General features: G+C 39.0%; 1 protein-coding gene across 4 annotated transcripts in view; it reads left to right on the top strand.

Annotated features, from left to right (window-relative positions):
• The first annotated feature begins 4,751 nt into the window (after window positions 1-4,751).
• ACSBG1 (acyl-CoA synthetase bubblegum family member 1) overlaps window positions 4,752-15,347 on the top strand; it is a 31,376-nt gene continuing 20,780 nt past the window's right edge. For 2 of the 4 annotated variants that reach the window (XM_061447213.1, XM_061447212.1), the window contains exons 1-2: window positions 4,752-4,864; window positions 5,648-6,974. In XM_061447213.1, the coding sequence (XP_061303197.1) occupies window positions 6,895-6,974 (80 nt within the window). In that variant the 5' untranslated portion in view covers window positions 4,752-4,864; window positions 5,648-6,894. Of the gene's footprint in view, window positions 4,865-5,647; window positions 6,975-11,835; window positions 12,600-15,347 lie in introns of those variants that run through there. The other 2 variants (XM_061447214.1, XM_061447215.1) reach the window with 2 other exon arrangements.

The following is a 15,347-nucleotide window of genomic DNA, read 5'->3' as shown; positions in this document are numbered from 1 at the left end:
CCTCAGTAGCTGGTGCAGTGTTGTTTTTGACTTGCAGCCTCGGAACAGCGCTGATAACATCGATGGTTTTGGTTGTTGCTCAGTAATGTTTATTCTGACCAAGGACTTTCTGAGTCTCATGCTCTGCCAGGGAGGAGGGGAAGCTGGGAGGAAGCAGAGACAGGACACCTGACCCAAACTGACCAAAGAGGTATTCCATACCACAGCATGTCATGCCCAGTATATAAACTGGGGGCAGTTACCCAGAAGGGCTAGATCACTGCTCGTGTCAGGCTGGGTGTTGGTCAGTTGGTGGGTGGTGAGTGGTTGTATTCTCTTCCCTTGTTATTTCCCTTATCATTATTACTATTGGTGGCAGCAGCAGTGATTTGTGTTATACCTTAGTTACTGGACTGTCCTTATCTCAACCCGTGGGAGTTGCATTCTTTCAATTCTCCTTCCCATCCCTCCAGGAGCAGAGGGACAAAGAAGTGGGGGAGTGAGTGAGTGAGTGGCTGTGTGGTTCCAAGTTATCGGCTGGGCTTAAAAAAGTGACAAAAAAGAAAAGGGAAAAAAAGCCCAATAATGTAGGTTTAGAATGAAACATTTTAATGGTTTGAATCTCTAGGGCTATTATAATGACTTTTCTACTGAATTTCAGGTAAATATTATTGACAGATTGAATTAATGCAATTGTTTCTTGGGTACTCCTGGTTGTTGACTTACTGAAGGAGAGGGAGCTAATATACAGGAAAACAATGTATCAGAGGAAGAAATCAGTGTTGGTAACTATTATTTTCTCTAAGCATAATTAGCAGCAGCTGAACATGTGAATACCTTCCACAATTTTGAAACTATATTGAGAAGTAAACACATTATTTTCTGAAATATCTACAGTGAGGTACTCTGTAAACTTTCAGTCGGAGAACTATATATCCCTTTAAGGGGGGAAAAACCCAGTTTATTCTAGTAATGGCTTTCACCCTGCAAATCACTTTTCTATAATCTTATAGTCTTGAAGGTAATATTCCTGTTCAAGAAGAAATGATGAATCTGCTACCAGTAGTTGAATGCTTCAGCAGTTGGTAGGCTTTCAAAGCATGTATTGAAATTCTCCAAGAATTTATTTTCGAAGATCAATTTATAATATGTTGCAAGGACACAGCATATAGTTTCAGTTAATAGAAACCCTAATCTAGGCGTATGTATATGTTGGTAAATGTAATACGAACTCAGACTTGTTAGTGGTTTCTTACTAGTAGCTGTTGATACTAGTAGTAACAGCCAAAACCTTCATTGATATGGATCTTTGCATAAGAGGAGTGAGCCTCCTGCTTTGTTTACTTTCCTTTCCTTACTCCATCATTTTTCAGAGGGAGCTATCAGGTTATATTTAATTCTCAGTATTCGTTTTCTCCATCTTTGGTTCCAGTTGGTACAACAAACTCCTCATGTATTCAAAGAATTAATGGGAAAGGTGGTAAGGCCTGGTTTTTGGATTAGAAAAATGGAGGTAGCAGCTCCTCAGTGTTCTTTCAGTGATCTGCATCACTTCAGTCTGAGAACTGCAGTCATCCTGACACCTGAAGGGAATACTCTGCTTCTCTAGTTGTCTGAAGCAGAACATTTCCTATTTATCAGTACTGTATTTATGGAACAGAGTTGGAATCCTCATCAGCTGGTTTTACTCACCTAATTTGTCACAATTAGTAATAAATGTAATACCACCTTTACACACGCAGACATATTTCTGAGCAACTACAGCAGTGGCTCCTTTACTCAAATAAGCTGGTGATCAAGTGTGTGTATGCTCAGTTCTGTTTCTTTCGCTACATACATTGCCTCCTTAAGTCTGTGGGTGTTCCTAACCAGCAGTTACCCGTATTTCAGATGAGCAGCTGATCTCTTTTACTGATCTTTACCTCATCTTGTCACTTTTCACAGTATCAAATTTGTGTGTAGATGGAAACGGAAAAAGAAGCAGAGAATTCTTGTTCTCTGCAGGTAAACAGAGAACAGGGATGAGGACTGGGAGTGCCCAATAATTAGACCCTACTGCCCTCTTCTTTTAACCACCAGAAGACTCTGCCTTCAGTTCTGAAACAGGTATTCCCACTGTTAGCACAAAACAAGTTAAAGCCCTGCCTTTTTGTTTGCATTTCTGTCATTTATCAAGCCATATTACCCTTTCTCATCAATCATGCCTCCTAAACTGTGAAGCTCTTTTCGGAAGCAGCATCCTGTATACACAGGTGAGGATACAGTCTGCTGAATTGCAGCTGCAGTTCCTTACAGCACCCTTGATTTGTGTAAAGAAGTTCCAGGAATACATTTAATTACAAACACCTGAAAAAGACTAAATAGGAATCCCAGGGCTTGCAATTTGTGGTTGTTTTCAGTCACACTGAATTTGCATAAAGAATTTCACTTGTCCCTCCAGAAGGTGAAATGAGAGTCACAGCAGACTTTCCTTGGTGTTGAGCTGGATTCTTCAGCATCCTGAACAGGTGTCATGAGTTCTACAAAGTTGTTAGGAGAACACCCTTTAAATAATATATTTAACCTATGATTTTTAGCCTTATTTAGAATACACTTTTAAAAGCCCATTTGAAATATAACAGTTTCATATAATGGACCTTTAATGGTACTGAAACTTTTTCCCTCATAATAATAATGGCATTTGTTTTGAGCTGGTTTAGGGCAGAGTGTAGTAAGTGACTAGCATCTTTACAGGGTCTTTCTGAGACAAGTTTTAATTAAAATTGTAACAATCTGTAATAATTAATTTTAATTGCTAGTAATGCAGAAGGAGTAAGACCAGTTTTCATAGTACAGCAGTGATTAGTTAAAGCCTGGGCATTCCAAAGTGGTTTGGGCCTGTAGAAAATTTGACTGCAAGTATGAAGGGATAAATGAACAGCTACAAGGTAAATATGAAAAGAGCAGCTACTTACTCTGAGTCTAAAACAGTCTTTTACTCAGAAAGAAGCAGCAAAAATACTTCTGGATGTTCCTGTCCTCAGACCAACTGTTGTATTGTCCTGATGGGATGTTCTTCCTCTTTCTAGTTCCTCACAGACATCTGCCTCTTTCTCCTGATATGTATTCACAGCTACTTTTGTTTTCTTTATGATTCTTTCCTTAGTACAAACTGGCAAATCTAAGATGCTTTTGTTATTGACAATCCAGAAATTTTGCACAAACTAACCTGCATTTTCTCTGTATTGTTGTGGAACAATTCCCTGGGAAGCAGAATGCATTGTTCAGAAAAGCAAAACGAAATTCCTTTTGCTGTGGCATTGTCAATGAGAGAAAACACTTTCACAGAGATTGCTACTGGAAATTCTGTGAAATATTAATACATGCAGGTGGTTGTGCTTGTGAATAGCCAAGTGTTTTGTGGGATAAACTGCTTCACCTGAAGAATGTGTGTCATGTAGTCTCTTTGCTTTCGCCTAGAGGTGCTGATTTGTGTATAGATGAATTCTCTTGTTCTGCAAGAGTGGGGAGGCACAGCTGAGGGTGAAAGTCCTCCTTCTGACATGAATTCCTTCATTAGAAATTAATTAATGTAAAAAGTGTATGTGAGTTTAAAAAGATGTTGCTCGCCTGAGGCTTTTTATTATGCAATCTGCCCTCAGCATCTTAGCCCAAACTACCATAAATGTGTTGATCGTTAAGGTATGTGTTGAGACTCATTTGTTTACTAAAACTTGCTGGAGGCTCAGGCACAGTCATGTCGAAAGACATGTTTGAATTTAGAATTTTGCTTAAACCCTGAAATCTACTCTCCTTTCAGAGTAACTCCGCAGCTGATGATGGTTTTATTTTAGCTAAAATGTTTTAGAGGCCAAGATTAAATCTTCAATTTTATGAGAAAACACTGGGGAGGGGAAAAGGTATCAAAGTGTATAATCATAGTAAATGCAGTTAACAGCCATCCAGGAACACAGCAGGCTGCAATTAGTAGCAAGTTGAAAAACTGCCAGGCTTTGAGAGGGACAGTTTGAAATAATAATAATTAAAAGGGAAAAAAAAGAGAAGTAGTGCTATTTCTTTTCCATGTAACATAGGCTTTGAAATAGAAATTGAAAGTTACTGGATGTTTTGCTGGTGCTTGGTGTGGAGTGAGGGTTGTTTTGGGTTTTTTGTTTTGGCTCAGTGCTGGAAGTCTGGAGTAACAATAGGACTATGGGTTTAACATCTTGTGTGTATCAAAAAAGCATTGTTTTACACTTAGATGTTGTTACATGATTAAAAAAGGGGGGGGGAAACAGGGCCAGTCACACAGAATTAATTTGTTACATGAATTGACAACCTGCTTAAGCTAATTGGGATGAACAGCAGGGAGCATCCAGAGTTAGTATACTCCATTAATTTCAAACACAAGTTTTATGGCAAAGCATAAACATTCCTTTCTTACAAGTAAAGAAATGGGGGAGTACAGAGCTAAGAGCAGTTTGATGTTGCCGTAGTGGCATTGTGGGTTAAACCTGAAACACCCTGTCCCAAACACAGAGAGCTGCCATGCACTCTCCCCTTGCTGAGGCTGATCTGTGTGTTGCAGCTCTGTTGGTTACTGACCCCAGTAACCACATGGCTTTGTTTTGGCTTCTGTAACATTTCCTTTGGGGATCTTGTGACACTGCAAGTTTGTAGAGACAGTGTCTTTTTAAGTATCAGTGGTTAATTCCTGAAAGATACCAATAGATTGCAAAGCAAAGGATGTGAACAGTGTATGAGCTTTATTTGCTTCTTAATTTCCTTTTTAGCTTTGTGAGGCTATCAACGCCAAGACATCTTAACCTGTAGCTGGAAAAAGCAGCCCATCCCGCTGCAAAAATCCAGTCTGATTCTGGTGCAGCCTTGGGCAAGTCACATGCAGGTAGGTATAGGCATAAAAGATAGCATCATGTAAACTGCAGTATATAAAAATCATTTAAAGGTGAAGATCATTCCTTATGAAACTCTGCATAAGTTGCTAGACCCATTTGGTAGGATTTACTACCAAAGAGTACCTAGAAATGTCATACCAGAACGACAAATGCAGTTTCTGTATAGAACTGTTTCTTGCAGCAGGACGTTCATAAGCCTATTGTTAAAATGACAGGATTGTTTGTAGCTGACAATTCCAGGAAGCTTAGTTTATCACATTCTTGTGAGTTTTCTATTACAGTCAAACAATACCCAGTCCAAACCCAAATCTTCTCCACTATTTCCTGCAGATGAATTCCCCTTGCTTCACAACCTGTCTGCCCTGCAGCCACTTCTGTTACCTGAGGAGTGATTTAGCATCAGGGAATCCTTGATTGCAACAAAACAATTTTCTAACCATCAATTAGTTAAAGGAAGATGATATGAAAACCAAAACAAAATCCTCTCTAAACACAATATGTACAGAAGAGATGTGTATTTGAGGTTTTCTGTTTATTCACTGAAAAGAACAAGTTTTAGAGAGCTAGCAGCCATTTTCTTTCCATGAGGCCAGCCTGTTAGCTAGCCAATCAACACACAAGGCACAAGCCAAGCAAGGTAATGAGTGCTCATCTAATTGGATTCCTTCATATAAAATAGCATGTAAAACATTTTAGATGACCAGAAGAACTAAAAAACTAATGAGATTTCTTGCAACAAAGTTGAATCCTGTTTTTTCTTTACGATGTGTCAGGAAATCTAGTTGTGAGCCCATAGAAGATACCTAGTGGCTTTCTGCAAAGAATAATTGGGACAAAGAGGAAATTCAAAGACTTATCTCAAAATGAAGGAACTAAATGAATCCTGACATAATTTATTTTTCACACACGTCTGAATTGGACACATTTTTACCATTGAAATGTCCCCTGTTCCATGTTCAGGTATTCTCAAAGCAAGTTTCTGGTGTAAGAATAGAACGCTTAGAATCCCTCTGTGAAGTTTTCTTTCTTTTCCTTTAATTTCAAATTGCATTCTCTACAGTTAAGCATTTGGAAATGCTGCAAGATACTCTGGAATAGAATTCCCATCTTTATAGAAAGGTAGATGTTTACTAGTCTTACATAATCCCAATTGCTTTGTACCACTGAATGAAACATTCTAGATCATGTTTTCTGGCTCTGAAGGGAAATGGCACAGCACAGTTTACATCCCTCTCTTCCTCTTGCAGAAAGGATGGTCATTAATGTCATCTGCCAGTGACAAATCCTTGCCTGGGTTATCCCCTGACTTAGGGAAATACCAGTTTTCACAGACCAAAACTATCATAGGGCAGGTGTTCACAGTGGGTGGCTTGAGCTATTCCCTTTTTGTTTACTAGTGTCGAAGTAGCCCAAGGAGCTGAACTAGATTTGCTTACATCCTGGGATGTAATTTGTTTAATCATGTGTGGAAACTGCCACAGTATGTAATAGGCCTGGTTTAGTGAAGTCAAAGTGCTGGTGTAGTTGTGATGCTGGAGGAGGCACTTGGCTGTTACACTACTGGGTTTCATAGGTATAATTGACTTGAAGGCATTTCCTGATGTAATTAATCTGTGTTTTCTCTAAGAAAATCACTGAATGTTCTATTTTGAAACTAGAGTTAATAAAGTTAGAATTGCTTCAACTTCTGTGAACGAATTTGTTGGAAATGTTGGCAAAAGAAAAGATTTGCATCTTAAAGCATTGTAGACTCATTAAAATTCTTCTCATGGATAATTGAAGAAAACTGAATTAAAAGGAAAGTTTAAGCAGCTCACAAGCACTGCGACATTTCAAGCATGTTAAAATCAGAAAGAAACAGCTTTTGTAGCTGTAGTCTCCTCCTCCTGTATTGCGTGTTGGCTTTTCTTAACAAATAACCAGTTACTGTTGGTTTCTTCAGTTGTCCAAGTAGCTTATTTATGCCTGACCCGCACAGTTCCTGACCATTTTTGTGACCAGCTTTAGAGGGCTTGCCAGCATGCCTAACAGTGGAGAGCCTCTTATGAAAACATCACAAGATGAAAATGCACAGAATGTTTCACAAAGCTTTGAAAATGGGTAAAGTAGCCTGAGTATTTATTTTAACAAACTGATTTGCCAGTTTTTCACAACTTGATTTTGTCTCCTGCTGTTGTGCAGGTCCACAAGGACCTTGTCTGCCTGGTGGTGTCTCTGCTATCAAATGCAGAATAAGGTCTGTCTTTTGAGGCTAGAATGAGAAAAATTGTAATGAAGTTTCTAACTGGATTTCTTCTCCTATGCTTGCTTCTAGTTTGGCATTAAACTAAATAGCATCATTCAGTATGGACTGTGTTGCTTGTATCCTGTTTACATATATCTAGCTGTACAGTGTTCATTTTATAGCACAGAGGTTCTTAGACCCAGAGGTGGGCTCAGCAGGAGTTCGTGTAAAGCAATTCCAAAAAGAGTGGCTCAGCTGCTCACAGCTTAGGAAAAATATGGAAGGCTGGTTGAAAATACTGGTAAATTACGAGGCTCTTACGCTTCAGTGTAAGCTTTTCAGCAGTGTGGTGAGGTAATGGGCTTTCACAAGTACCAGAATATAACAAAGTTCAGATAGTCCAGTAAAAGAAGCAGTTGATGCTCCTGTGCCATCCCTTCCTGTGTCTCTGATGGTCAGATTGGCCCCAAAGGCTTTAGAAGTTCAGTAGCAGTTGCTCTGCACTTTTTACAATGCATATAATCTACTTTGAATGGGCTATCAAAAATACCTGAGCCGCAGCTATGCAGATAGGTCTCTCTTCCCTTTGGAATTTGCAGAAATAATCCTTATATCGTAATTAGCCTTTGTAGCTGAGCATCTTCTTCCCATCAAAGGCAATAAAACTTGACCAGGTAACCAGGTACGTGTAAGATAACCCTACTGGCTACTGTCTTCTTTCTGTCCTAGGCAGCACAAAAGGGAACATTATTTTTCCTGTTACTGCATCATTGGAATAGTGTCTTCTGTTACAGAAAGCTCCTCATCCTTAGAGGTTTTAGAAATACCTGCTTTAAGAACAGAACAACACATCTCACAGGAATCCTTTGACCTCTGCTTATTAGAACTTTGTCAATATTGCTGAGTACTAATTATCCACTCCCAGAGACTGAACTATTGTATCAGGCAGATATTTTTCTGTTAAGTTAAATCTAATTTCACATTTGTTGAGGTAACAGCTTGCATGTTATGTTGCTTGGAAGATGTGCTTGACCCTTTCAGGTAAACAGTTGGTTGGGAACATTTTTATCATAATGGTTTCTTCTGTTCTGGGCTCTGTAATCCACGATAAGAATCATTAGGAGCAAACTGTAGACTTAATGTTTTTGGAAAGGAAAACAGTTCCAGACATCCCTGTAACCTTTTGAAAGTTGTGGTGTTGTTGCTACTGCTGGACTCCTAATGCAGTTAATGCGAGAACTGTAATTTGTTTAATCTGGCCAAAGATCATAAAGCAGTACTAGGCTTGTGATCAGTATGGGTATGTGTACACATGAAAGTTAGGATTTTGCTGATTTGTAATAATGCCTGTATTTTAGCATTTTAATGCATGCTTCTATTTGTGACATGCTTCAGCAAAAAAAAAAAGTTTCCTTGTTTTCCTTCTTAAAAGAAAAGTAAAGCTAAAAGAGAATTTAAAATTATAGTGGTTTGCACCCACTGCAAACAGGAACTTTAAGCTTCCCGGTTAAAAGAGGTGATGAGCACTTGGGTTGTTTCTGAATTTCTAGTGAAAGAATATCACAGAGACTAGAACTGCAGCTAGTTCTGATGCATTTCAAGTCCATGGCATAATACTTCTTTGTTAGTTTTTTGATGTAGCCGGTGCATGTTGTCGTGTCAAATAACAGTGCTCACCTGGTGTGGTTAGAAGTCAGGCAGCAAACTTTCTATACTTCGTTTTGTATGCTGGAAGCAGGATTCCAGGCAGAAAGGGCTAGACAAAGAAAATAAAATTCTAGGAAAAAAGACCTTTTCTAAGGCTGGAATCAAACCAGTGTGACCTAAAAAAATGAGAAAGAGAGGAAATAATGAGTTCTGTGTGACCTAACTTTGCTGCGCTCCCTGCAAATAGCCATAAAGAGGCAGCTTACTGAACAGTTTCAGCTTCAGGTCTGGGTTTGTGCTGTGCAGGGGAGAACAGAGCCAGAAAATCTGTACTAAGGTCAGTGAAGGCTTGTAGAATGCTCCTAAGTGTTGAATAGAGCCTTTTGCAGAGAGGGGGATAAATAAAGGCTGGGTACGTTGTTCATTCCTTCCCAAGCACCCACAGAGTTCTCAGCTATCTGTAGAATTGATCCGCTCACCAAAAGAAATGGCCTGGCTTTTGCGGCTATTTAGTCCTAACAACAGAAAAAATACAGTTGTATGTTTTAGTGTGTGTGTGCCAACTGTGTTACATGGCAAAAAGGACTCAGCTGTTAACTTTAATACCTTGTTCTTTATTAAGCCTGTCTGTGGCTATTAAATATGCCTTTGTGTGGGAAGAAGTTATATGAGTAATTTGAGACTGGTTTCTTGTGTACTGTGAAAAGCAAACTGATTGTCATGTCAGCTGACCCTTTTGCAAGAGTAGGAACATATTTATGCTCATTTGTGGCCCCTTTTTTAAGACTCGGGAGGACATGAAAATCAATTAAAACCTAAATCTAACCTGTTCTTCAAGGACAAAGGGAAACTTTTAATAGAATGAATAAGGACTGTATTAGAATATTGCCCTAATTTGAAGAGAGGAGTAATTAGTAAATAAGACAGCCAGTCATGATAGACAGCAACGTCCCTGTAAAGGACCACGAGGACCTCTTGTGACTCCTTATTTTGCTCCTTAATATAGGGAGAATGTTACATGTAATACAAAATGAGGCTTTAAGGAGCTAATGTTGTGTGTTGTTACTGTGGGGTTTTTACCTTATGCTGTAGAAAATGAGTAAACATCTTCAAAATGTCTTGGGTAACAACTCGGCTCCCCAGAGCCCGGAGATGCAGTGTTTGTTACTTGGGTGTTTATGTGCTGGTCACAGATCTCTGTTTAGCTGCTGAACTGTCCAAGCTTTGATACTACATTGATATGTTGATTTCAGTCAGGGTAACTCTCTCGTCTTTGTCTAGAACTCTAAGGGCAGATTCATGATTCTAAATTTATTGTCTTGTGCTCCTTCCTACAACCTCTCTCCAGAGCTCTCTTTTAAAATACTGGATTCAGCATTTGCAGGATGCATGGGGAATTGGGAAAGGATTACTTGTGAATGGGATCCAGATGAAGATATTTAGTTTCTGAAGTTTCTAGGCAAAGTGCCAGGATCATTAAACCCTAAGAGCTACCCATAGGTAATTTAACCCATCGCTTTTTGCTGCCAGAAGAATTGTCAGATGATTACTTAATGATTCCATCTTGAATTCAGATGTCCCAGTGAGCTGTTGAAAATGCCTGACAACAAATGAAAAGTACTTTGGAATGTGCAGATGTAGACCCAAAACATATTACCAAAAGCAGCTCTAGTGTAGATTAAGGCTGGTGGAATGTGTACAGCTGTGTTGTCCTGGAGAACATGCAACAAACGCTTAGGGAAAAAAAGTAATTCCCAGAGCAGAGATAAATATTTAGGACACTTGTAACGTAGCATGAAGCAGCAAAAGATACACACTGATTGGAAGTAAGACTTTTTTCATCTGCTTTATTATGGATTACTTAATCAAACAACCAAGGTGTAGGAGTTCAGAGATGGAATTGGCAAAGTCATCCTCAGGAGAGGCAAGCAGTGAAAGATGAAAACAAAATTTATTAAGAAGTTCTGCCTTGGAAAAAACGTGTGTTTTCCAGTGGAGCCTATTTTTTGTGCATTAAACTAGATTCAAGTGTCATCGTTTGGAAAGCCAATTCAGCCAAAGTGTTGGAGAAAAAAGCACTTGTGCAGATGGGGATTTGCACACTTTGTAAGGGGAACTCCTGCACACTACAAAATATTTCTTTGGGCAAGGCAAGCAGAGAAAAGAGTTTAATTATAAGGTGCAGACAGTGTTGTAAGAGATGTGTAGTAATGTGCTTCCTGCCACTTGCAAGTAGCCTGGTGGGTGAGCTTGTAAATGATATCCTCAGCGGAACAGTGAAGCAGATGAAGAAGCTGCACTGGTTTGGATCACTGTGGTGTGTACAAGTGAGCCTTCCTGAGAGCCATGGAGTCTGGAAGCGCTGCTACCAGAGCATTCCCAGGAGAAGCTCCATGGATTGCTTTTTGTACAAAGCTTGTAAGTGACAGAGAAATGGTGTGCACTCAGCAGACGCTGTAACTGAGCATTCCCTTGTTATTGCCCATGTTCTTTGCTGCAGACAATCTGCAGGATAATTTATCTTGAAGAACCAAAAGAATGAAAATGCTGCAATAGTTACAGTAAAGCTTTGGAAGTTAAGCAGACAGGAACTGCAGTAGCATGGTTGGCCGTAAACATAGCCTTGCTCCTTGAACATACTGCTCTTACAAAATCAGGTATTACATTAATCTCAGCTTACCTGATAATGTATATTCATGAGTGCAGGATCTTCAATATTGGACATTTACCATACATTAAACCAGAATAAAATTAATTAATAGAAATGTTTTCACTCTCTCGGGAGCCCATACATATGGTACAATGTTATCCAGGAACAGGGTGAGAGTGGAGAAGCTGTGTAATGTTAGAAAAACCAGGAAAGGGAGGAGGAGATGGGAGCTTCATCGTGAATCCAGACAGCATGGGTCTGGAAGCTGAGGTAACACACTCTGGGTGAATGCACAGTCTCAACTGCCAGCTGGTTTAGTTGTAAAAATAAAGGGGGGAAAAGGGGGGGGTTAAGTCTTTTTTTTTTTTTAGAGCAGTTGTGAATGTGATTTTCAGACTTCAGGTACTTCAACTTGGTTCATGTATACAAAGGGTTATGACTAAATATCCCAAAGTCTAAAGGAATACCTTGTACGGAATCGTGTCTTAACAAGATACATATGTAGTTATTTGATGAACTGCTTGTTTTATTCTTGCAAGTTTGTAGAAAACTGGTTTATTTACAAAAATTCTACCCCCTGTAGAAAGCCAAGTGGTAAAATATTTAAAATTGACAAAACTGCAGGAGCAGAATGATAAGGAATTGGAATACAAAAAGAATGAGAGATGTCTTTTTATTTGCTACTGTACAAAATCTGTTTAATGAGTAGCTTCTCCTTAAAGCCCAAGATAATATTACTGCTGCAGAGCAGTGTTCATATTCTGTTGGTGCAGTTTGTGATCTTAGAAATAGCTCTGCAGAATTAAGGCCAAAACACATTGTATGCTACAACGTGAAGTTCATAGTTTTTAAATTTGAGAGAGAAAAGATTCCAACCTAATTATACAGGACAATTGGTGTATTCTGTGAGGCTTATTGAAGTGAGAATTTCTGTATAACATTTTGTCCATGGAGATCATTGCTTTATTATCATCTTAAAAAATGACTTTATAGATTCTTTTCAGTTTTATTCTTAGTATTTTCACAAGATTTTCCTATGAGGAGAGAATTTAGAGGACAGCGTATATCTGGATATATTTGACCTAGAATATGGGATGTAAACAGAAATTCCAATTACCAGAGAAGGAAACATAGAGCCTGTGGAAGGAGAGGGCTAATTCCAAAGTCCTTTGAAACTAAAAACCTCATGGAAATTAGTATCACAGTAAGTAGTGCTGTTAATCAGATCCTCAGTGTCCTTTTGGTAACAGAAAAATGAGTTTTTCCTAACGTGTAACTTCATTGAAAGAGAGACCTCTGTCATTTTGTAATGCTAAAAGTGGAGGGATTTAGCTGTTACATTTAGTTCCTACAGTTCTATAGGAACTAGTTCCATAGTTCCTATGATAAGAATTGGTACTGTATTCATTTTTTTTCCATCAAATACACTTGGTTAAAACAAGTAATTGCTGTGCCAGCAAATTCAGATGGGTTGCTTTGCTTCTGGGGGTAAGGATTGTCAGTTCCGCCAGTTGCAATTTTACCATTATAGTATCAGTCACACGTGTTACTTCCACTGGTTTCTAACAGATCTTGCTAGAGCTGTTACAACCTCTGAAACAAAGAAGGAAAGGAGAGAGAATGTTCAAACTCTTGCTTTTTAGGTTGTGTGAGAGCAGCTGCAGTCTGACACTATATTGAGCTGCCGTAGAGTAGTGGTTGTAGCTGCAAGCCTCTGGATAAGCCAGTCAGACCAAGCATGCTGTGCCTCCCTCTCGGGTGAGGGGTGTGTGTGCAAGCATTGAATTGAGGCAGCAGATGAGGTCATGTGTGATAGAAAGGTACCTTGAAATTAAGTCCCAAATTACATCAGGAAGTAGTCATTCAAAAACTGCTTCTGCTAATGGAGGTGTGCAGAAGTATGCTTTGTTTAGTTCTAGGCGGTCAGTGTTGTGTAACACAGAACTCATTGTGTTCTGATTGGCTTACTAAAGTGGCCTCTACTGTGAAATCCTCCGTGTGTGCTTTGTCGAGGTTTTTGCATGTTACTTTTAGAGCCATAAACTTGTAATGCACAAATTGGATGGAGAATCCACTTTTAAGCTGGTTGTTGGATTTTGGAACATGCTGTTCCTGCCCTAATAAAGTTAAAAAATGTACAGGGAACCTTAGCCTTAATAACAAATGTAGCAGTGCAAGTCCAGATTTCCAAAGCATTATGACTTTGCTGGGACATCTTGCCACTGAAGCATCACTGCACTGTGTTTTTCCTTGCTGCAGGATGCTTAGTAAGCTCTTGATCGAGCAGTCCCACTGAATTCTGCTCAATTCAGCCTCACATGAACAATTCCAGATACTATAACCATTCCTGGATCTTTACTTAATTTTAAAAGAAATAATTCCTAATAAAAGCTTAAAGTAACAACATTAAAAACGTGCTATTTCACTCAGAAGGGATGCTTCTGAATACACACATATATTGTCGATAAAAGAGAAAATTGCCCAACAGTACTTCCAGGGTTAAAAACCACCAAAATAACCAACTCTCAAATGGACTGCTATGTCCATCGAGGCAGGTGGCAACTACTTTGCACACAGCATTACTAACTTTAGCCCTCCTGAAGACAGTGGATGCACAGAGCTCCTCAAACAGCTTCTGCATGTTGCAGCATTACCAGTGCCAGTCCAGAAGTTTAGACTTGTTGATTGATTCTTTATTAAAGGAACATAATATAAACTGAACTGGTATCTGTAACAGTCGGATGAGAACAAAGCAAACCAAAGAGATTTTCATCTGGGAAAAGTCATGAATGATGATTGTCTTAAGTTTTGAGTAGCTTCAAAGGAAGCTCTTCTGATATATTACTGATCAGATTTGTGTTCTTCTGAGGACTTTTTTTACTGTTCATTTTTTGACGGTTTTATTTGTTTCATAAAATAATAGAAGTTGTTAAATATTTAGTATTCAAAAGGTATTTAAAGGAAAAGATTGCATTAGATTTCTAAACATCAAATGTAATTTCTCTCCAAAATAAGAAAATGCTCAAGAACTAGGAAATGTGTTGAGATGGCAAATTTCAGATGTTTTGTTTTTATTCCCTAATGTGTCTTCCTGGTCTGTCAATCTGTCATGCAATCCCACTTAATTAAATCACCATTTTCCCATCTGTCAAATACAGGCTTACCTTTCAAAAGGCAGTATAATCCCTCTCTATATTTACATTGCTCAGCTTCTCATCAATGTCCACCTTCACCAAGCCAGTGACTATTTTCAGAGCCTACCTCTCTGCTCATCAGACAAGCCCTTTCATGTTTTGTCCCATTATGCCATTCACAAGAGAGGAAATATCCTCACAGGCAAGATTAGTGATGACTCCTCATTTTTCTTCAGCTGCTTTTGCTACCTGTACCTCTGCTCTGAGGCACGGAGGTCTGCAGCATGGTAGCAGCAGGAGATTAAATGAACTGTGATTGTCACTTCTGATGGGTGAAGAATTGTGCAATCTGCTAAACTCTTGTAGCAGGGATCCAGCTTGGTTACAGCTTGCTTAAAGAATGTTTTCATTGTGAATAACAATAATAATTTCTAGGAGTGCCCACATATGCGTAATAGGTATTCTACAAAGTGTAGTTAATGTGAGGTAGGAAATAATGTCTGACATAGCGTTGGGCACCTGACACTGCTGTGTAACAAAACTGCTTTTGAAGTTGCTTGTTATTTAATGGAGAGCTGGGAAGGCCCTTGTTTGGACTTTCTACAGTTTGTGTTTATTACACTGTGGAGGGGAGGGAATTCCTGAGCTTCACTCAGGACTCATTTGTTGTAGTTGTTGGAATAAAGGTAACCATAATTTGTTCCTGGCCTTTGAAGGCTGCCGATTCCCACCTTGTGATCTGTTAAATGAAGTCAGCTAAATAAAAACTCTGCATGCTGCTATTCATGAATAATCTGCAGTGTATTGCTATATGCAGT

Source organism: Pezoporus flaviventris, unplaced genomic scaffold (genome assembly GCF_033815535.1).
Source record: "Pezoporus flaviventris isolate CSIRO_AGI_PZ_B2104156 unplaced genomic scaffold, CSIRO_AGI_Pfla_v1 ptg000006l, whole genome shotgun sequence".
Classification (NCBI taxonomy): Eukaryota; Metazoa; Chordata; class Aves; order Psittaciformes; family Psittacidae; genus Pezoporus; species Pezoporus flaviventris.
Note: the sequence above shows the minus strand (reverse complement) of the source record. Positions and strands in the feature narration are given on the sequence as shown.